This window comes from Pieris brassicae, chromosome 10, assembly GCF_905147105.1.
Source record: "Pieris brassicae chromosome 10, ilPieBrab1.1, whole genome shotgun sequence".
Taxonomy (NCBI): domain Eukaryota; kingdom Metazoa; phylum Arthropoda; class Insecta; order Lepidoptera; family Pieridae; genus Pieris; species Pieris brassicae.
In genome coordinates this window covers 1,016,684-1,039,576 of record NC_059674.1, presented here as the reverse complement: position 1 = coordinate 1,039,576, position 22,893 = coordinate 1,016,684, and the positions used below count along the sequence as shown (strand labels likewise).

At 33.2% G+C, this 22,893-nt stretch overlaps 5 protein-coding genes and 1 long non-coding RNA gene across 6 annotated transcripts; 3 read left to right on the top strand and 3 right to left on the bottom strand.

The window, feature by feature from the left end:
* The first annotated feature begins 676 nt into the window (after positions 1-676).
* On the top strand, positions 677-3,376 carry LOC123715557 (UDP-N-acetylglucosamine transporter). Its single transcript, XM_045670673.1, has 6 exons — positions 677-813; positions 968-1,146; positions 1,299-1,409; positions 1,738-1,952; positions 2,072-2,335; positions 2,840-3,376. Exons 2-6 carry the CDS (start codon positions 987-989, stop codon positions 3,203-3,205), a joined length of 1,116 nt encoding a protein of 371 aa, XP_045526629.1. The 5' UTR covers positions 677-813; positions 968-986; the 3' UTR covers positions 3,206-3,376.
* A 16-nt stretch (positions 3,377-3,392) lies between these two features.
* On the bottom strand, positions 3,393-4,471 carry LOC123715558 (39S ribosomal protein L22, mitochondrial). Its single transcript, XM_045670674.1, has 3 exons — positions 4,200-4,471; positions 3,815-4,028; positions 3,393-3,729 (listed from the first exon to the last, which is right to left on the bottom strand). The coding sequence occupies exons 1-3, from the start codon at positions 4,374-4,376 to the stop codon at positions 3,509-3,511; spliced, it is 612 nt and encodes a 203-aa protein (XP_045526630.1). The 5' UTR covers positions 4,377-4,471; the 3' UTR covers positions 3,393-3,508.
* Positions 4,472-4,685: 214 nt separating this feature from the next.
* On the bottom strand, positions 4,686-5,768 carry LOC123715152 (RNA polymerase II subunit A C-terminal domain phosphatase SSU72). Its single transcript, XM_045670016.1, has one exon. The coding sequence runs from the start codon at positions 5,560-5,562 to the stop codon at positions 4,984-4,986; it is 579 nt and encodes a 192-aa protein (XP_045525972.1). The 5' UTR covers positions 5,563-5,768; the 3' UTR covers positions 4,686-4,983.
* A 313-nt stretch (positions 5,769-6,081) lies between these two features.
* Positions 6,082-8,350, top strand: LOC123714978. The gene is made up of 3 exons (XR_006754382.1): positions 6,082-6,272; positions 6,386-6,521; positions 6,599-8,350. It is a non-coding gene; the product is annotated as an uncharacterized LOC123714978 (long non-coding RNA).
* A 5,392-nt stretch (positions 8,351-13,742) lies between these two features.
* On the top strand, positions 13,743-18,251 carry LOC123714977 (28S ribosomal protein S27, mitochondrial). Its single transcript, XM_045669698.1, has 2 exons — positions 13,743-17,797; positions 17,935-18,251. The coding sequence occupies exons 1-2, from the start codon at positions 16,760-16,762 to the stop codon at positions 18,205-18,207; spliced, it is 1,311 nt and encodes a 436-aa protein (XP_045525654.1). The 5' UTR covers positions 13,743-16,759; the 3' UTR covers positions 18,208-18,251.
* Positions 18,252-18,360: 109 nt separating this feature from the next.
* Positions 18,361-22,767, bottom strand: LOC123715591 (coiled-coil domain-containing protein 22). Its single transcript, XM_045670743.1, has 8 exons — positions 21,989-22,767; positions 21,728-21,899; positions 21,380-21,644; positions 20,578-20,828; positions 20,106-20,336; positions 19,734-19,873; positions 19,423-19,588; positions 18,361-19,157 (listed from the first exon to the last, which is right to left on the bottom strand). Exons 1-8 carry the CDS (start codon positions 22,036-22,038, stop codon positions 18,936-18,938), a joined length of 1,497 nt encoding a protein of 498 aa, XP_045526699.1. The 5' UTR covers positions 22,039-22,767; the 3' UTR covers positions 18,361-18,935.
* Between the last annotated feature and the right edge of the window lie 126 nt (positions 22,768-22,893).

Genomic DNA, 22,893 nt, shown 5'->3' with positions numbered 1-22,893 from the left:
ACGAATAATCGCATTAAATACCCATAATACATTTCCTTAGATTCGCGGACTTTAACGAATTGAAATGGTCTTAAAAGTCTTAAAAGTATTGCCATAATAAATAAATAAAATGGTTAAAGTCAGTGAGTAAAATGTCTGCCATTTTTTTGTATTAAGGGAGTTCTAATACATCGAATGGACCCAATTACAGCTACGAGCAAATCATTTAGTAGAGCATTTTTTTTATATTTTGACATATCTACCTCCTATGATAATGCAGAGACCATAGTGTATATAGAAAGTCGACACGAACTGTCACCTCATACAAATTAAGTTTGCGAATTTCTACATACATTAGTTACACTACTATTAAGGAGCATCAGCCTTATAGATTTTCTTCGTTATCTAAATGGTATTGACCACTGACCCCAAAGGTAGACACGAGCAAATGATTTAGTATGGATCGTTTTTTACCGATTTAAATCTCTGTTAAAAAGGCAGGAGCGTTTGACCTTCATTCATTAAGAAAATATTGTCGTAATGAACCGAACTTTAATTTAAAACACAAGTAAATCATATACTAAAATGCTCGCCAGCTCCCTAGCTCAAATTATGGGTATGCATGTACTAATAACATTTTTTATTTATCCTTATATGCACAATATTCTCAATATTCTTGTTATCTGTCGTCTGTCGTGAGTCTATGATCTGTGGAGAATTCCTAATTATTGTGCACGTCAACAATTTCGTATTTAAATATAAATTCAAATACACGAGTACAATGTACATTAACAAATTAAGTTACTAAATATGACCAACTAAAAAACAACTAAAGTACGGCTCTAATAAATATTTAGATATCTCAATTATCAATGAAATCTAACTAGATTTATGATGTTAGATATATAGACACGCTTAGAAATTTATTATAAGTTTAAAAATGCGATAAAATCCTAGTTAAACTTGTATTATATTTTGGTTGTTTTAGCTATTATTCAAAACCCTCCATGAATTCTGCAAATGAAACCAAACTGCAAAATCAAGAACCAGAAGACATTGAATTGGAGGCTGAAAACATAACACAAGAAACACAACTTAATACAGAAGAAATGGATAGTGAAAGTAAAAAAGAAAAAATATATTCCCAAAATAAACAAGCAAAATTTGGTATGATTTAACATTCTTATAACCTTATCAGTGTATGTAGATATTATCATTTTAATTTTATGGCTTTTTTATGTTAAAGATTAGTAATTAATATGATAAGGTAATCTATTTCCTATTATATTTCAATGTTTCTATAATGGTGGCCATTTCAGGATACATTAAGTATGTTAGTCTGGGAATACTTACAGTACAAAATTCAGCATTAGGGTTGAGCATGAGATATGCACGAACAAGGAATGGTGTATTATTTTCAGCTGCGGCAGGTAAACATATTATATATAAAACTTAATGAAATGGTGTGAAAGAAGTTGTTTTAATTGATTTTGTACTTGGCTGAAAGTCACAACTCTTATTTTGAGTGTTAATTTTCACAGTTTGTCTTAAGGATTAAGATTAATAACATTAAACATTTTGATATAAAAGTTTTGCATTTACTTTGGTAATACATTTTTCATTGTTTCATGGAAAACAATATAATAAAAATTGGATTTTAACACAAAAAAATATATGGTAAATCACACTATTAGTTACTAAATAAACAATTAATATGATACAGTAATAAATAATTCAATATTTTGGTCCTCTTTTCAGCTGTTCTAATGACAGAAATTCTAAAACTTGCAATATGTATAGTTTTGGTAATGAATGAATCTGGTGGTATTAGGAAAGGATCCCAAATTTTATACAGTACTGTGATATTGAACATTAAAGATACTTTACGAGTTGGTGTGCCATCATTTCTGTATGTTATTCAAAATAATTTATTGTATGTTTCCGCTTCTAATTTGGATGCCGCAACAAATCAGGTAAACTGCATATCATTTGTAATGAGTAAACCCGCAGTATGCAGCAATTGTGTAAAAAATGTGTTTTATTTAACAATTTTTATAAATAGACAAGACTTGAATTATTTGTTTCATTTTAGGTTACCTATCAATTGAAACTACTTACAACTGCTTTCTTTGCCGTGTTAGTTTTAAAAAAGAGATTAAAACGGTGGCAATGGGGAGCATTAGGATTACTTGTTATTGGTGTTGCCTTGGTGCAGTTAACATCTACAGAGGAGAAGAATAAAACTAGTGAATCTCAGTCTAAGGTTCTGGGTTTTTCAGCAGTTTTGGCAGCTTGTTTTATTTCTGGTTTTGCAGGAATATATTTTGAGAAAGTTTTAAAAGAATCTGATATATCTGTAAGTATACCAAACAATCTATATACAATTTGACTGAAACAATTGGGATAGACTTTTATACTCAAAAAAATGTATATAAAGAATATATTTTATTACATTGAACTATGCCTTAAAATGTATGGTTCTAATACCATGATGGAATTATTTTTTTTTCAGTAAAATTTAATAAAAAATTTGAGCAGTTATAAACAAAATAGTTGTTTATAACAATTAGTAAATCTTGTCAAAATACTGATAAAACATAATCTTATTTATTTTATTCTGCTGGTTTTTTAATGCAGTTACTGTTGCAACCCATGTCTAAGATTTATCAGTAAACACTCTAATTTATTAATATTATTAATTAATAGCCACACCAATAAGGCAACACATAAGAAAAACAAGCAATAGGAAAGAAACGTGTTATACAAATAATAACCAATGTGTTGCCACGATAGTAGGTGCGGACAACATTCGTGATTTAAACATTATGTATTGTGTTTAAGTTAGTAACTTCTTTTTCAGGTCTGGATGAGAAATGTCCAGTTAAGTTTATTGTCAGTACCAATAGGCATTATAACATATCTTATTGATAGTAAAGGGGCCATTTCGGAGTTACTAAAGGGATTTGATGGTTTTGTGTGGTATCTAATAATACTTCAAGCAGCTGGAGGTTTGATTGTAGCTGTTGTAGTAAAATATGCAGATAATATATTAAAAGGATTTGCCACTTCAGTAGCAATTATTATTTCATGTATTGCTTCTATGTTTTTACTTAATTTTCATCTAACCATACAATTTGCTATAGGTGCTTTGATTGTCATTAGTTCTATATTTTTATATGGCTATGTTCCCAAAAAGAAAGAACCTCGGAACCCACTAAGTGTATAGTTTCATAGATAATTGTCTTTACCAGTACGTACTTATTATATTTTACAAATTTAGTATTAAGATAATTTTTTTATCACAACTATTAAAAACATTATTGCTAGCTGATACATTATATTTTATACAATTTTTATCATAAATGACTACACACTAAGAATGAAATATACTCTTTATATTAAAGAATGGTTTTATTTTCATTGAAACATAACCTATTTTTTGTAAGTATATTAATTTAATGTTTACAAATAAAATATGGTTACCATTGTTCTTATCTACTTTAGTCTATAGTTATTACTATTTTATAATTTAAAATGAATTAGTTATTTTTCGCTTCCTCATTTGATCCAACCATTTATCAAGTTGTTCTTGGGGTGTCAATGGATTTCTTTTGTAGTAATCAATAGGAGGTTTGCCTTCTTCTAGGCGTACAAAATAATGAGAATATTGATAACGAACTTCACCCATTCTCCCTCTAGCATGTCTTCTTATACCTTTGATAACAACTCCTTTTCCAGAGAATGATTCCGCTAAAATATTTAAATAAATGTTTAGTTTGTTATGAATTAAAAAACTTCAATACACAATTCAAAATGAGCTATTAAATTTTCTTACCAATCCATAAATTACTACGAAATTCTACATTATGTTTTGTTACAGCTAGTTCCTGTGCTTCCAGTATGGCTTCTTTGACTAAACCTGCCCCCTTTTTGTTAACAAAACTCAGTTGTTTAATAGCCTCATCTACTGTCATACCTCTGACGAAGCTTGCTATATACCATAGCTTCTCTGGACTGTATTTAAAATTAGTTTTTTGGTGACACACATACTGAAAACGAAAATTAACTTAGAATCAACACACTTCATATTACACACAGATTTTTGTTAATAAATGAATGGGCAGACATGCCCAGTTAGAAACTACATATATTTACATTTATAAAAAATATTGTATATATATACACATTAAATCGATACAAAATTACCATAATATACTCACTGCCGGTCGTGGTTCCTCTGAAGGATCCTGTGGGGGATATATTTTCTTATTGTATTTTAAAAATGATTTAGGCACGTCTGATTTAGTCCATGCTGTTATAGGAGCAGTAGTGTGCAGGTTTTGCGTCGTATTAATACGAACACTGGATAAATATATGTTTTTTAATAACTGGTTCATATTTAATGTTATCTAAAATAGCGCAAAGAAATAAATATTTTCATATATTTTTACTATAAATACATACAGAATCACATTGCTTTTTGAGAATACTGAGTACTATATTCTTGACAATTTCACAGACTAGGAAGACTATTTGCACTGATGAATTAAGTACTGTTGACTCGAACATAGATAAAAAGTAGTAGCAATATATCATGTAATCTGTGTAAATGTGTCTTCTGAGTACAGAATTTTCACTTGGCAATAAGATTAAACTATTATAATGTTAAAAGAAAACAACAGAAATTGCATAATATGGTTTTATTACATTTTTCTTGACGTTGCATATGAAAATGTAAAATATTGGGAAGACATAGAAAATGTCCTTGAATTACTTACAGGAATTCACTTGTATTTTTGTATCACATTCTTTAATTTTAGGAAATATTAAAGTCATAATAAAATCATTTTTACACAAATTTTAAGTAAAAAACGAAAATTTTAAAACAACCCTGTTCTGAATTAACTAATGAAATAAATATTAAACTATTTACAGAACATGTTGTAAATATGTTTGTATTATTACATACTTTGTGAACAGACAGCACCAGCAAGTACAATATAGTTAATAAAACATTATGCTATTTAATATAGGTCTATTGCATTTTGCTTCGAAATCATGCAACAGCTCGTCAATATCATTGTCTAAATCATCACTTTGGGACATTTTAGTAACCATATCACTAATAAGAAAGGCACCTATTGTTGCTTCTTCATGATTATCTTGAATATCAATATTTACTATATGGACAGGCTGGTTACAAATAGATTTTCTGGAAACAAACCATTCAATGACTTGGTCATAAACTCTTTCCTCGCATGTTATGATTACATCAAAAATTTCATTTGATGCTTGAAAGCGCTCTGGGCTTGGTTTAATTCGTCGATTTCGGTCAAGCATATGCAAAAGTCCATTTTGTGTGTAATATGATTTATCTTTCTCCATTAAATCTTTGTAGATATCATCATATGGAACTCCAAATTCGTAACAATTAGGTCGATCAGCCGAAGTACCAGGAAGTTTCACTTTCTCCCCAGTTCCAAACGATTTTACTTTAAATCCTTTCTTTACAAGAAAAGCATGGGCTTCCATGCTTCTGTTCATGTTTGAAGAACACACCACTGCGAAATATAAATCGCTCATTTTTATCCTTTTCTACAAGCAATGTATAAGATTTTCTATTTCACTGAAAGGTTAACATTTAGATGCAATAATTGGGTCCGTGCATGTTTGAATGTCGTTTACAATATCCTGAAATGGAGAATTATTAAGAAGGCGAATTTAAAAAATAGGACATCAAAAATGTCGACGAACTCAGTTTGATTATTAAAATGTTACAGAATACAAACTACATTAGAGATTGACATTAAATCCCATTGAGAATATTGTCTTATTTCTCGATTAATTTTGAATAATGACACTTAGTGACCAATTTTTTTTTCAAAAATATTATGGCAATAGTTTTAACTTTATGCCAGTTGCAAGTAAAAGGTTGGGTAGAATGTAAAACGCGAGAAAAAATAAACAAGGACATCAAAAGAAAACAAAGGGATAAGCTAGTTAAAAACAAAATATGTACATAAACTGGCTAATGAAAGAAGATAATTGAATTATTTGAAACTTTCGGATGGCAACACAGAATGTCATTGTCAATTTCTCAATATGGCTGTTGTCAAACCTTCGTTTTGGATTATTTTGTTCTTATTTATTCATTTACGTGTTTAAATATGAGTAAAACTATTAACTATTACTGTTGTTCTGCATGATATCCAAATTCCAAGGAAAACAAGAAGAATAAGAAGCTGAATTCTACCAAAAACAAGTTTGTTTACGTGTGGTGTTGAATTTCTTAGGTTAGTATGATATATTGTCTTGATACTTCATGCAATTACTAATTTTTATTTCTAATATATTTTTGCCGAATAGTCAACAGGTAAAGTAGCCTAAACTTTGTTTTATTTGATAGAATATTTCGTTTCTTTCGCGGGAAATCTGGAAGATGTAGAAGGAGTTGATGCAATAGTGAGAACTATTGGTATGCTCACACAGAGATTGAATAACATCCCAGAACCAGTACTTTAAAGACATTGCTTCCATCACTGGTAATATTTTCAATACTTTTCAAGTAAATTTGACAAAAACATGTGTTTGGTAATAACCTTTTCATTGTTTTTTCCAGGTGTAATATCAATACACATATAATATATCGATAGTGTCGGAGACGGAGACGAAAAAGGTAAACGCCTTCATTCCCACTTTCAGCGTAACAAGAATGGGGCTAGTTTGTGGGGTCTCTGTAGATTGGAATGTAGAGGAAGTTCAACAAAATGTATCCGTACCTATAAGCTGCGACAATACTTAAAATAAGATGTTTGAACCGCAAGTGAAAATTAAAGAGTTGATTTCTTGGAAACTCTCTGAATCAGTTGTTATAACATTTGATGGGCAAGTTTTACCAGTAATGATTTTCATGTGCTATAATGCTCTGAGTTGAAATATATTTTCCTATGACGAATGCCGAAATGCTGCCGTTATGGTCATACCAAAGTCGTTCAATGTCGTTCTAAGACTACAATATGTTATAACTGAGGAGGTCAACATGCAGGCGTGTCATGTGACAGGTCAGATGAAGATCCTCTGTATTGTGTAATGTGTGAAGAGGAAGGGTCCCATTCAGCGATTGATATGTCATGTCCTGAGTTTGTGTGTCAGACAGATAACAAAGTTAAAATAGCTCAGAGCTGCATGTCTTATGCTGAAGCCGGTAAAAGACATAGCTTTAAGTTCAACAATTCCGGAATTACCAAAACCCTCATATTCTTCTGCAGCGAAGTCTGCATCTCGTAATAATTCTACTAATCCCTCATATAAAAGACAGTATTCTTAAAACCTTGCTCTCCTCCTAAACCTCGAAATGGTTATGATTGTGTTGCTCATTATAACATATTAATAGACTAGATCCATAGCCTAAAAATGGCAGTGCTTTGGTTGGCAAAAATAAAGAGGAAGAAAAAATTTGATCTCTTACAAATGATATGAACATTATTAACTACTTTAATAAACTCAAACTTACTGAAACCGTCCCACATTGCCTCTATTAAAGAAAAAGTAAAACCAATTAATGTTATGTGATATTTCTATAGTTTCTGTTTATCTTGCTCGTTACACTTTTATTATTCTCAATAGCGTTAATAATTTACTCTCTTCACTGAGTCGTCCATTCCTTCTATTAGGTATCTTTAACTCTCATCACCAAATGTTTGGTTGTGATACTACCGACTCCAATGGTGTATGTTTAGTTGAAATATTAGATTTACATAATTTGTGTTTACTTAATTCTGGCTCACCAACCAGACATACAAAGCCCAATGAAAAGCTTAGCGCAGTTGAATTATCAATTTGAACTCCAGATCTAGCTTCATCTCATTCTTGGTACACTTCATCATCTACTTTTGGCAGTGATCATTTCCCGATTATCACATCCTCTAACGCTCTCCTTATCAAAAACGACAACCTCGTGTGAAACATAATGATAACATAACATTAAATAATGCTGATTGGCTTCATTTAAAATCTGTATCAAATCTAAAATAAAAGATTTGCTCAAATTAATTAGTGGTAGTGAGACCAATTCTTCTAGAGCTTTGGCTACATGTTTAAAAGAATCTGTCGATCAGATTTTTTCTATCAAACAAAATCCATCTAATAAGATTCCTTCTCCATCATGGTGGGATAGAGAATGTATGGTTGCTGTAAATAGAAGAAAGGAAGATGAGAGAGTCTATGCAGAGGACAGGCGGAGGAGGAGAGACAGGCGTCAATGCGTCGGGTTGTCTCTCTCCCTAAAATATGGCGAGGGGGCCGATGGCTGGCCATGCATCATACTCGTGAACGGGTGCTACTTGTGGTTACTGATCGTACTTGAATTCGTGTATGCGGTGATGTTAGTTATTTTTGACTATGTATTTGCGTGTTGTTCCCACGAGAATGTAAGTGCGTGCTCCGATTTCACCATGCCTCCTGTTGATGTCATGTGGAACATGGTGTGATGGTTGCAGCTCCTTACCAACGTTGTGTAATACAGAAAAAAAACTTGGCGATTCAAAAGAGTGGCGGAGAGTATGTTCCCAGTTCTTCTCTTCCGTTCTACGTCCTTGATTTGAGAACTGGTAGTAATTGTAAAATTAGAAGCAGTTAATGTATATTTCTTTTTTATTGATGTTCATAAGTGTACATTGTGTTACCTATATGAATAAATGATTTTTGACTTTGACTTTGGACATGTCCAATGAACTTACGAGATATTCTCAATAAATTTATTAGTACCACACATAAATTCCTCAGAGATAAAAAGCTGGAAGGCTGGATTTTTTTTGTACTTTATCTCCTACGTGCCCTTCAGAAGATTGGAGCAGTATTTAACGTTTTCGATCTGCTTTCAAAGAACCTTTATCATCGTCTTCACTTCCCCCTTTTTTTAACAAATGCCTTTTTCGACAGATTAGCTCCTCCATCAGCTGCTGATCGATCTACATTCCTTTGCAATCGTCTTTGACAGTTGACCCTTTCTCTTTAAACTCTCCTTTTTCATTACATGACGTGAAAGGTGTGCTTTCACATGTTAAAGATTCATATCCTGGTCAGGATGGTATTATGTATTAATTTTTATCTCATCTTGGTGATGGTGGGCTAATGTATTTTTTGAATTTAATATACTCTGTTATGGTCACAGGTAAGATTCCTGAAACATGGAAGTCTCAAGAAGTTATAGCGAATAAAAAACCTTACAAACCTACCAATGACGTTGCATATAGGCCTATTGCGCTGTCTTCTGTTTTAACTGCTGAACATCTTGTGAATAATCGTTTGGAATGGTTTATAGAAAACTATAATTTAATAGCCAACAGTTTTCGTAAGTCAAAATCTACAATGGACAATTTAGCTATATTAACCACAGATATTCGTTTAGCATTTTCGCGTGATGAAGATGTTGTAGATGCCTTTTTGGATCTCCGCCGCCTATGATAGTGTGAACATTTCTATTCTACAACGCAAATTATTAGAGCTACAGGTTCCTACGCTATTAATACATTTTATCATCAATTTACTATCTTGTAGATACCTACATATCATTAATCGTTCAGAAAGATGGTAATAGTACTGAGTTTAAGCGTACAGTTTTTAAAGGCCTTCCCCAAGGTTCGGTACTTAGCCCACTTTTATATAACATTATTAAATTAAGAAGGCAATTTCTAAGTGATCAATTCTTGTTCTAACCATCCTCTACATGGAAAACTGCATGAATTGAACAATATTATTCATACAAATCATTACCATGTCTAATAATAAGCTTTCGTAAATTTTGAACAATTCACAGCCGCATTGATCGATTTCCATCATTACCCATAGTTATGACACAATTTAATTCTTAAATTCTCGATCCGGATATAAGATATGATATAGGCGTCAATAAGCAAGATATTCCGGAGACAAATATTCGTTTCATGTGTAGCGTTGAAGAACAAAATTGGGATGGTTGGGATAATTTTTTTACCGATGCCTCTAAAATCTCTGTTGATGATTGTGTTGGAGTTGGTCTAGTTCCAGTGGCGTTCCCTATCAGTAAAAATCGTCATGCGGTCGTCATTTTAATAAACTTCGAGATTTTCAGCGTACTCAATTACACGTTGTATATGTCCCACTAATACCACAATAATCACTCCTCTCTTAGGCGAGTGGGAATGGTTTGTAGTCCCCAAGCTAGTCCAATGCATATTGCATTCATCCATAAAACATAAATATCTCAATGCATTTATCATCCATTCCCTAGCTTTTCGGTGAAGGAAACGTGAGTAAACCTGCATACATTTACAATGAAATAAAAATAACAATTTTTTGAGCTCGCGGCCTCTTGGGCAGGGGGCCCGTAGAATTTTACCAGCCCTACCACCCTATTTTTTCGCCACTTGATAAAGGATATATCTCAATTTAATAAAGTCTATTGCTCAAGTTAATAAAGTTTATTGCTCAAGTTGATAAAGTTTATATCTCAATTTAATAAAGTTTATATCTCAAGTTAATAAAGTTTATTGCTCAAGTTGATAAAGTTTATATCTCAACAGTGGCGTAACTATACTATCCGGCTACTACTAATTTCGACGGGCTTGACCCACTTACCCCAAACCAATCAATACCAATATATGGACTCGTGACAGAACGTGAGCTATCGCCATAGTCATACAAATTCCTTTGGCGGACTACCTAAGGTCACACCCGTGCGAAAGTTATTTTGTCTTATGACTTAAGATTTTTTTCTGCATAGACTTGGAGCACATTTTTTTTAATGGCCCGCACGGTTTGTGCATTGTGGCCCAGGGTTAAATCAGGGAAACGGGTAAAAAAAATATATAACTATCAAAGGAAAAGGACTTTCAGAATGGAAATTAAATCTAAAAAATAAAAGATCAATTCTTATAGAGCTACATAAAAAAGGAGTGTAAGACAAGATATTTACATAAATTTACTTTCATATTGTCTAAATTTTTTTTATCATTACTTAAAATAAAAGCTGCTAACAGTTTATATACATGTGGGTCTAATGTTGCAAGTAAACAGGATATGGATGAAGAAAAAAGAATTGGAAGGGAAATTAGATCTTCGGGAAGAGCCGACCGGTCGCGTCGAGAACAAACAAACATGATGTGGTTCAAATCAGCTTCTTCATATCCGCATTCGCACGTAGGGCTGTCTATAATATTTAGCGTAGCAAGATGAGCTGGGGTGCAGACGTGTCCCAGTCGCATACGAGACAATATTGTTGTAACTCTTTTGCCGAACTCAGACTCCAAAACCAGGGCCATAGAAGGGTATAGAAGGTTGAATGGCACGATAATGGCGACCTTTTAGACTATCTTGGGCCCAGGATTCAGTCCACGAATTCCTGAGATAAATCCCGAAAAGAGCCATCAAGTCATGCGCATAATTTCTAAAAATATCCACATCTCCACTCTCCACCGCCTCATTGGCTATACGATCGGCTTTCTCATTTCCAGATATTCTACTGTGACCAGGAACCCACGCAAACGATACGTACGGAATAGTTTTCTTTTAAACATTTCAATAGCAGGTTTCTAATTTCAGAAATGACAGGGAATTGATAATGTGAGCCAAACGGGAACAGGGCTAGGGCATTTAAAGAACTCAGTGAATCTGTAAAAATTACAGTTTTTTGAAGTTTTACTAGAAGGATGTATTCTATGGCCTTAACTTGGCCAATACATTCGCCAGTGAACACGGAGGTTTCAGGAGGGAGTTTAGTTTTTTGAACAATATTGTAATCAGAGTGCAGTACACCAACACCTACACAGCCTTCTTTGGAACGCTTAGATGCATCTGTAAATATTCGATGCCATCGTGGCCAGTTGGTGTCAACAATATAGTTAAATGTTAACTTTTGGTTTTGCTCAATTTTCACAAGACCGGTGCTAGTATGTATATCAGGAGAGATTACAAGGGAATCGTAACTATATTTAAACAACGGATTAGAAGTAGCTTGGTGAGTAGGAGCCTCAAGAGAAGTAAATCTTCTGTAACTTTCAATCAAACACGGTAGGCGTTTGTTTTTCCAATAACTAAAAGTGGGAATTATAGATGTTAGGTAAGTCAGTTTAGGTGTTAGAATATGGTTACTGAATTGGACACAACGAAATATGAATTTATCAGACAGGAATTGCCGTCGTAAGATTAATGGAGGCTCTACAAATTCGGCTCTCATACAGTTGATTGGACTTGACTTCATAGCTCCTAGGACTATTCTCATTGCTTTTGCCTGAATGCTATCTAATTTTTTTAAAGCAGAAGCATTGCCTGGTTCCAATAGTAAAGTACCGTAATCCATTACACTTCTGATTATGGCGATGTAAATCAGTTTTAAGGAGTGTGAATGCGCTCCCCACCACATGCCCGATAAGCATCTAAGAATATTCAAATTACGTTCACATCTCGCAGATTCACAGTGGGATACACCGGTAAGCTTGGAATCTAGAACTACTCCCAAGAATTTTACGTTATTAGTCGAGGGCATCAAAACATTATTGAACTTTACCTGCACCGGGGGAGGCCTACGCATTCTAGAAAACAACACAACCCTACTCTTGGATACAGATAAGTCTAAACTATTCGAATTTAACCATAACTTTAAAAATGAGAGGGAAGATGTTAGAGCTTGGCAATTTTTTTCAATCAATTTGCCCGATTTGTATATAAGGAGATCGTCTGCATATTTTAGTACGTTAGCTGATTCCTGCAATGATGATTCTAAAGCAAAGGACTGAGTACAGAACCCTGTGGTAATCCTTTCCATACAGTCCGAGATAGCTTAACATCTTCAATAAATAAATTAATGTATCTTTCACTGAGCATATTGATAATAAAATTTCATAGAATTGGTGGCACATTTAAGCAAAGAATTTTTTCCCTAAGAACCGACATAAGAACATTGTCATAATCTGAGCTTATGTCTAAGAAAGTAGCCATTACTGATTCGTTGTTTGAAAAAGCTTATCTTATGTCCGTAGTGAATATTGCTAAGCTATCCATTGTACTTCTACCTTTCCTAAAACAGAATTGGGACGTTGCTAATAGATTTTTACTCTCTAAAAACCATTCCAAACGGAATTTTACTAGGTGTTCTGCAGTTTTCATTAAAACAGAGGAAAGGACAATAGGTCTGTAAGAAGAAGGATCATCGGCTGGTTTATTGACTTTTAAAATAGGGATAATAGATTGACTGATCCAAGACTTGTGAATGCACACAGAAACCATAATAGAATTTATAATATTTAAGTACAGCATCAGCACACGGTCCGAAAGGTTTTTTAAAAAAGAATATGGAATCCCATCTTCTCCTGGAGTAGAATCTTTTACGTTATTAAGTACACCTTTTAGTTCGGTCAAAGAAAAAGGAGCTTTTAATCCAGTTAGGTCATCAGAAATAGATAATGGAGGAAATCCCTTTTCGGGTACAGAAGGGGGAGCAAGATGATCCATGAACTAATCAGCTAGGGTAAGCGATAATTTAGAAGAGGGAGAATTATTATAGACAGATCTAAATCTACGAATATTACGCCAGACCTCTGATGGGCTGACGTCTGGACTAATGGAGGCACAAAATGATTGCCAACCATCGTATTTCTTTTTCTTAAACAATTTTTTAGCACTACGAGCAGATTCTAAATATAACTCGAAATTTTCTTCTGACATCTCTTCACAGTAATTTTCACTTCACGCCCCCCACCAGGGAGGCGAGGGAACTTGCGGTCGGAACTTAGTTTTGGTGCAAAAAGATTCATCTGCAGTTTCAATCAAAACCTGAAAAAGAATTTCGGCGGAGATCTGGCTTCCTTCTTCAGAATAAGTACTAGTTTTCTGCTCTACTCTTTGGTTGAATAATTCCCAATCAGCGTTATTCAATCTGTATTTGAAACGAGGAGAACGAGTGGTTTTGATAGGTTTTTGTGAAGGAAAAGTAATTACAAGTGGAAAGTGGTCACTACCATACGAAGATGTAAGAGGGTGCCAGTCCAATGTTGAAGCTAAATCAGGTGAACATAAAGATAGATCAGGCGCACTTGCACCTTCACTTGGACCAGTAACACGAGTTGGCAGCCCAGTGTTTAAAATGCAGATATAATGAGAATTTAATAATTGATCTCCATAATAGTTGGAAGAAGTGCTTTCCCAGGATTGATGTTGGCAATTAAAATCACCTAGGACTAAGAATGGTTTTGGAAGGATGGAGAACAGTTGATTGAGATAAGAAAAAATATTTACATTGGGACGAGAAAAATAAATAGACACTATACAAATTTTATTTACAATAGCAGCAATGACTGACAAGTCATCACCGAATGAGGGGAGTGGAAATAAGGAATAAGGGAGCTTAGTTTTGATGACTAAGGCAACACCGCCATAGCCGTCAGGTCTGTCCTGTCGGAGAATAACAACCTGGAATCCGAAATATCAGTTCCGGGCGAAGCCATGTTTCAGACAGAGTTGAGACAAATGGTTCAAATTTATTATGCAAATGGATTAAATCATTTTTATTGCAGATGGCGCTTCTGCAATTCCACTGGATTATTTGTTCGCGTTCATGACGCATAAAAGGATTTTAATTGAGCTAAGGAAGTAATAGTTGGGCGGCGTTGTTCGGTTACATTGTTGTCAGAGTTAGAAATGGTTTTTATTTCAGTCAAAAGTTGGATTACATCAGAGATTGAGAACATAGTTTCATTATTGTTAAGGTTACTGTTTATTAAAGCGACCCTGTTAGAAGAAGCTGGAGCATCGTAGTCCTTTATCAAATTGAAGTGTTCTGTTTTGTTATACCCCAATCGTTTTGGTTTGGGGGATGTTGGTTTAGCAAATATTGTTTTCTTATAAGATCTACTGTACGACGGAATCGAGGGAGAGGAAGGCGATACAGGTGGCACAGGAGAATTAGGAGTATTTTGCATGTTTGAAAACCTAACTACATCAGCAAAAGATTTTGAAACAGGATCATGCACTTTATTTACTTCTGCGTAAGATACACATCTTTGAGCCATATATAATTTAATTTTAGTCTGCCGTTCGTATTCTAGACACTTCCTGTTTGTTGCAAAGTGTAGACCAGAACACAGACAGCAAGACGCGGCATCATCTTGTATGTTGCACGTGTCCCCTGTATGGCCTTGGCCATACTTGTAACAACGGGGCCGAGAGTTACAATTAGATTTAGTATGACCAAATTGGCAACAAGAATAGCACTGAATGGTAGGGTAAAAGTAAAGTTCCACGGGCAGAGCATTGTAGCAGACAAATACATGGTTAGGAAGGGTTTAACCATCAAAAGTTAAGACAATAGTCTGTGATGGTTTCCACTTAGGAGGGCTGCTGTTACGCACTTTATAATTTAGACGTCTAATTTTTATAATTCCTCTGCTGCCTATAGGCAGAGATGTATTGTCTAATATTTCTTCAGGCAACCATTCCGCGGGAACACCTAGCACCAGGCCCATTCGGGTCACATTAAATGAGGGAATAAAAGCTTTGTAGTTATTTTTTGTCAGGCAAGGGTTATTAATGAATTCATTTGCACATTTGTGGTCTGAGAATGATATGGAAATTCGGTTTCTGCCTATCCTTTTGATGCTACCATTAATAATATTTATAAAATAATTTTTTTGGAGAAAATAGCCAAATTGAACGGGGGGAATTGCAGGAAAGCGACGCTCGTATCTGAAGAAACTTTTTGCGCATGAACTACAAATGGCCCTATGTCATAGGCCTCATAAAACGTTCGGCCTGTAGGATTTTTTGGAGAATGAGAACCATCTGATTAGGAGGTATTGGGTGCTGTTGGGTAACATTAACAGTTATAGAATCTGCAGAAACAACTTTGTTCTGAAAATTATCTAGAGCATGAGCGTTCCTAATCTCAGTATATATTGAGGGAATTTCAATTACCGGTATTTGGCACGAACAATCGGAGTCATTTTGTTTGTTCCGACACTTCGGATCGAATCTTCGTTTCCTTTTGTTGCAGTGTTTGCAAATTTTTCCTAGATGCATTCTTTTTCGGTCACTCTGTTGATCCACATCTGTATCTACACTGAACTCGTCCAGTTTAGAGAATCTATTATCTACTATATATACTATATATCTACCACGACCAACGTTTCCCGCGCTTTTCTACTTTTGTTTTATTGGAGCACATTTTATATAGGGCTTGTTGGCAATGTTGTAAGAATAGGATAGTCTTATTCAGTGCTTCCATATTTCAAAAGTAAAATTACAGTGTTGTGTGCTAAAAAATATAGTATTTTCTTAAAACAATATTAAGAATTTTAGTAAAAGTTGTTTAAATTTTAAAAGAAAAAGAAACTGCTGTATTAATTTATTTGTAAATACATATTATTGTAAGTTATTCTAAAATAATTACCTCATGATTCATTTCAGTAGAAAAGTCTAAAATACAGTAAATCTACTGTAATTGCAGTACATCTGGAAGTTCTGGTCTCTTTAATATATAATGGTAGTCTTGCTAGTCTATGCGTCTAGGCATGCGGCTGTCACAAATTATAGTCTACTTCTACTAAGTCTATAGACTATATAGATTATAAACTATTGGCAAGTACAACGGTGATATTTTGTTATTAGGTTTAACAAGTGTCTTTTAGTGTTTTTGTAAAATTAAAATTGCATTTACGCATATTAATTAAGTATATGCTAAATAATTACTTCGTTTTACTATAAATTTTGTTATTAACGCATGTACCTTTTTACAAATTAAAACTAAAAGATGTTCAGATCCTTAAGAAATAAATTTTTAATCAAAATTCCCCTTATTAATATACCAAAAAATACATTTCTAACCAATGAATACAAATGTGCGAATGCTTGGAACTCTCAAGTAAATTCTACCGTATTAACGAAAGTTAATCTTGGAGATTTTTATACGAGTTTAGATCAGAATTATTCATCAAAAGGCACAATTAGCGCTATTGATGTTGACATTTTCGCTAATGCCGTAAGGGACGGCGTGTATCTTGAAGAGCTGAAAGATCTTTTGCATAAACTAAGATTATCAAGTGAAACAGGAAATACATTGGAATCTACGCATCATGCTACAGTCAGAAATTTCATGGAATTTGGCAATATACAAGAACTTGTAGATATTTTGAAACATCCTCTAAATTATGGGATATTTCTTGACTATTATACTGCAAATCTCTTATTGGATAAATTGATCAAATCTCAAGACTATGAGATGGCTACCAATGTTGCAGCTCTTATAATGCTGCAGGAAGACTATACCAATGAGATAACTTGTTCTTTGTGTCAGTATGCTTGTTACAAATTTATTACTGAACACACACCAGATAATCAAGAGCTGCCAAAAGAAGTAGAAAAAAATAAAAAGGTTGAAGAGGTTAAAATAAGAGTTAAGTTCCTTCGCAATCCATATTTTGATGATCACTTCGACATTAAGGATATAAAGTTGCTATCTGGAAAGACATTAGCTTGCATATCTAAATGTTTTTCTGATAATGTCAGTAACAATTTACAAATTCTCGGCTGGCTTTTCTATAAAAAATATGATCAACTGCCTACTATTGTTAATAAATTAAGTCAAAATACTTCATTTAAAGTACACAAAGAAGTGATTGATTTATTGAAAACGGTGGCATCAGAAGAGTCAAAAGAATGTGTTGAAAAATGCATTAACATGCTAAGTAATGTTAAAATGGCAGAGGGAAGCATTGAAGAATCAATTAAAAACTTAGTAGAAAATGCAATTAATAAATCTCAAAGTAAAGATATATCCATTCAAGAAAAGGTAATATAAAAAATGTAACACCATAGCATTTTGATTAATCTTGTTTTTTTTTTAATTAAATATATTAATAATATATTTTGAAATCATTTACCAAATACATATTTCTATTTTTAACCTCTTCATTTTTTTTATTTCAGATGTTCAAAGATTGGGAAGTTATGCGAGAACAAAAACTGCAGGAGCAAATAACACGTTTGGATAGAATAAAACGTGTGCAGGCTATAGAAGAAAAACAAAACATATTACAAAAGGAAGAGCAAAAATTGTGGTTCTTTGAAAATGAAGAAAAAATAGACCTTCAAATTGAAGAAAAAGAACAAATGGAAGATAAAAGCCAAATAAAAAGAAAAACTCTAGACAAATCTGATGAAGATTATATTCCTCCTGAAATCGTACCTAAGAGAAGGTAAATTAAATTATCAATAGAAACTAAATAAAATATACAGTTAGAAAACATTGTTTTTTTTATATTTATCTGTTTAAAAATTTATACATTTCGCCTATAAATCAATTATATTATATATATATAGGCCCCATGCTGGGGCAACTTTTAAAAGTCAACATCTATTTCTGAAGCACGGTCACTTGGGCTTCCCGTCTCGGACTGTTTATGTTTATAGCTAAGGCAGCCGCTTCGAGGTGCCAAGGGCCAGGTTCCTGCAATAAAACATGCCGCCTCGCAAAAGACGGTGCAGTACGCCCATTCCACCGTTATGGTCATTGGCCGTTGCGACTGTCTCAGAATCGCCATGTTTTGAGCGAATGGGGACAGTAGGCCCAAATGGGGCATCCGTAGAGTACCTCCACACACCTGGAAATAACCGGCGACACCCCAGACTCACCCCAAGATTTAGCATTAATCAGAATGCCATAGCCCCATGGTAGCGAGCTTCGGGGTAAGTGATCCTTAAATGTCCATTGAGTATCGAGCACAAGCTTGAGATACTTTAATGTGGGGCTTACTCTTATCGGCTCATCACAGAAATAAAAATAGAAACAATCCATTCAGAAACTGTTGATGACTTTAGGACAGTTTCTTTAATGTATGTAAGCAATTAATTAGTTTTTATAATTTTTTTATATCTATATTCTACATTCCAAGCAGTTGTTATGTCTTAAATACATATTTTATTCATTTTTAATTTGATTCTTTTTGTAAATTAGCTAAATCTACTTGAATTTTTTGAAGTATATTTTCAGTTCGCTTTGATTTTTCTGTTTTTATATTATCTTCTAAATCTACAATGTCCCTTGCAAGAGTTCCAGTTTCATTAACAAGTGATACAATTGTATTGCATTCAGAATGCAATAATGCTAGTAGTTTGTAGGCCTTCTTTGCTTGATCATCCTTTTTAGCATCCTAGAACATCACAACATAATATATCAGTATCCAACTACATAGTTTCTACTATTTTTACTTGGAATAAATAGGCAAAACTGAGTTAATACTTTGAATTTGAATTAGATTAAAAGATTTTGTAAATTTGGGAGTTCATATTGGTTTTAATTTTGAAAACATGCCTTATCACAATTGGCTATAGAAAACATAGGTGAAACACATATTTCACCTATTTTTGAAAATTACAGAATTTACCAGGGTGAAACATTTAAAGTAAATAATTCACCTTAAAAAGAGTCTCATCTGCAATGGAGAAACACCTTCCCAGTTGACCCTCGAGACTGTTTATTTCTTTTTGTAAATGTCTTGTATCTTCTAATACCTTTTTTATTTCCATATTTTGTTTGTCCACATTACCAATTATTTCTAAAATTCTTTTGGTATAAATATATCTGTAATTTTTTACATAAATAGTGAGAAATTAAACAATATAAAAGTAGCAATAGATTTTTTTTGGATCATCCTTATGTCCAGATATTTTAACTAAACTTCGGAAACTAGAATACATTATGAAATAGAAAAATAATTGAGAGTCACCTTTTATTACCCCCCTTCATTTTTTCATATTTTGCCTTTAATTGGATTCTTAACTCTTCTTTTTTCTCACATTCATCTTTAACACCTTTAGCTTTTTCTTTTAAATCCATAAGATGTTTTTTACAATTATTTCTCTCCGACTGAAATATATAAAAATACTTTGAATCTTATAAAATGCTAATATTTTTATTGATTAGTAAATACACACAGATATCAATGAAATTTCCTTTCAGCAATATAGTTTTTATATTGCCTGCAATCTATGCAATTTGGGTTTCAGGCTTTTAGCCAGTAGTAGCAGTATAATTAAAGTAAACTACTTAAGTTTCATAATTAATTAATTTAGGTCAATTATGTTTATATCTATCTTACCAGTTGTGAACAGTCTTTTTCAGTTTTTAACTTCTCTATATCAACTTTCAAAGACAGATTTTTGGAAGTTAAGTCCTCCACCTTACAATGCATCTTATTTATATTTTTATGAACAACTTGCAAAAGATTATCAACCGAATTTTCCGAGTGAATGTCAGTAATACCAACACTCTTTAGCACATTCTCTATGTTCCGCAAGTCTGATTCTACACGTTCACAGCTTTTCTGAGCCTAAAATAATTAGATTATTAATAAATATATTATACTAAATATGCTATGCTCCTGCTCTGTGTTCATTACAAATTGTATAAAAAAAATATGTGCAATTAAATTGTGTGTAAAATTCGCAAATTTTTATAGAGCAAATCATATGTTTGATTTCATTGCTTCTGGTAATCAATAATATTGAAACAGACACAGCTTTTGTGGGAGGTTCGTGAGCAAGACAGGGTATTTGTCACAAAGTTGTTACCTGAGAAAATTCAACCTCCATTACATTTCTTTCACTGGTAAGCATATCCAATTTTTGTTTCAATTGAATTGTTGTCTCCTTCAATTCTTTAAGGCTTTCTTTAATTTTTTTCTTTGTTTGAATTTCATTATTTAAATTTCTATCCAGATTTGTATGGTCAATTATAGGTGCATTCTCAATTTTTATGTTTTGCAAGCATTTTAATTTTTCAATAAGAATGTTGTCATCCGGCTTTTTGTGAATTCCTTTTTCTATTTACATGAAAAGTAAAAAAATATTCTAGTATTTAAAAAGTTGTAAAAATGTAAGGTTCACTTTTATAAAAAATAACTAAACTTGAATAAAATAGGTGAGTGGATTGTTTCTTTTTGTTTTAATAATTGTGATGATTATTGGGTAAAATGGGCAGTGTTGGTCAAGTGGCTTCAGCATGCGACTCTCATCCCTGAGGTTGTAGGTTTGATCCCCAGCTGTGCCAATGGACTTTGTTTATATTTGGAAATTTAACATTCACTCAAACGGTGAAGGAAAACATAGTGAGGAAACTGGCTTGATTTAGACCCAAAAAGTTGATGGCTTACATCAGGCACAGAAGGCTGATCTCCTACGTGCCTATTAGATTAACAAATGACCATGAAAAATATACAGAAATCTGAGGCCCAGACCTAAAAAGGTTTTAATGCCATTGATTTATTTTTTATAATATATTGCTGTTTCCGACTAATATATATATTATAATGTCTTTATTAATATAGCACATATTAAGATTATATGCTACTCAAGGACTTACTAATTAGTATACCTTTTCGATAAATGTAGTCACCAAATGACATTTTTATAGGGTTTTTACAGCAAGGCGGAATCCACATAGTGTTAAGATCTTCAGCTATTTTTAAACTAATTTGTTGCAAGAGCTCTTGTTTCTTATTAGAAGGGACAACTTTCACATTAGGTTTTTTATCTTCACTGGGTAACTTTTCAATTAAGAACATAAATACTTGTCGGAGTTCAGTCTCATTGTAGTATAGGAATGTTTGATAGCCAACATCATTTTTGTAGCCCAATTCCTAGAAAATAAAAAGTATGGTAAGCATAACAGCGGAGATGGAATGTGAACACTTGTAATTACACGTAGATGTCTCTCTTTTACCTTGCAAGAGGTTGCAATTTGTGTAGCCACTCCTATTCTCTGCGAAACACCAGTTGGTAATTTTATTGGCACTTTAAGATTGGGATTTATATTTGATATGCACTGCGCCGCAGCTTCTATTATAGTTTCCACTGGTATATCACATAAATTTTTTACATCCTCATTGATATTACTAAAAAGATTATAAATATACATTATATAAACACTGGTAAAAAAATCTTAAATTATAAATAGGCGGTGTATTGTTACAATTTTACTTACACATTTAACTGACGTAGAAAGTGTATAATAATCGAATCCACTTCTTCCATTATTGAAAATTTTAAGTAATTTACACATTTACTTGTAACAGTTAGATTAATTTGATAATAAAACAAAACAATAATATCAAAATCTAATAAGCCCGTATCTCAAAACTCGAGTCACAATCTCATAATTATTTAATAATTTTAAAACTATATTAAGTTTGATGTTCTATAATACGGCTCTAAAGTCTAATTCCTCTTGTAGAACTAGAACATAGAGTATATTATATATAGACCGATAAACGGCAGTTTTGTTTTGCAGCTTTCTTATTATATTTCTGTTATTATTAACTTTTTCTCATATTTTTTTGACGACTAAATGTATCCGAGTCAGTTTCAAATCATCTTTTATCTGGTGTTTTTTCGTGGGGCAATGCAATGTACGCAATTTGATATCAACAAAAACATACACTTAGGCACATACAGCAGCACGATTTTTCAATGTGCATGTGTCGCTCTAACCGAAGTATTAAATTCGTATCCGACAGTGCTGATGGCGCTAGAAAAATACAGTGACGAACTAACACTGGAGTCTCACAATCCACTGAACGCAAACAGGGTTACCCTACAGTAGATAAAAGGACACAATGGATCTCTCGGCAATGTTGTTGCCGACGAACTTGCGAGAAGGAATTCCGGAATGATACCGACTCGCCTGTATCCGCTCCTTCCATTACCCTTCTTGCAAGTGCAAACCTAGAATCCCCAAAGATCCACAGAACTCCAAAATCACCGATGGTCGCAAAACGCGGACGCAGTCCAAAATGGCTCTGCCAGCAGTAGCCCGCTAGGAACGAAGCGACTAAGTCTCAACAGAACTAATCTCAAAATAATCATAGGGACAATAACGGGCCACTATCT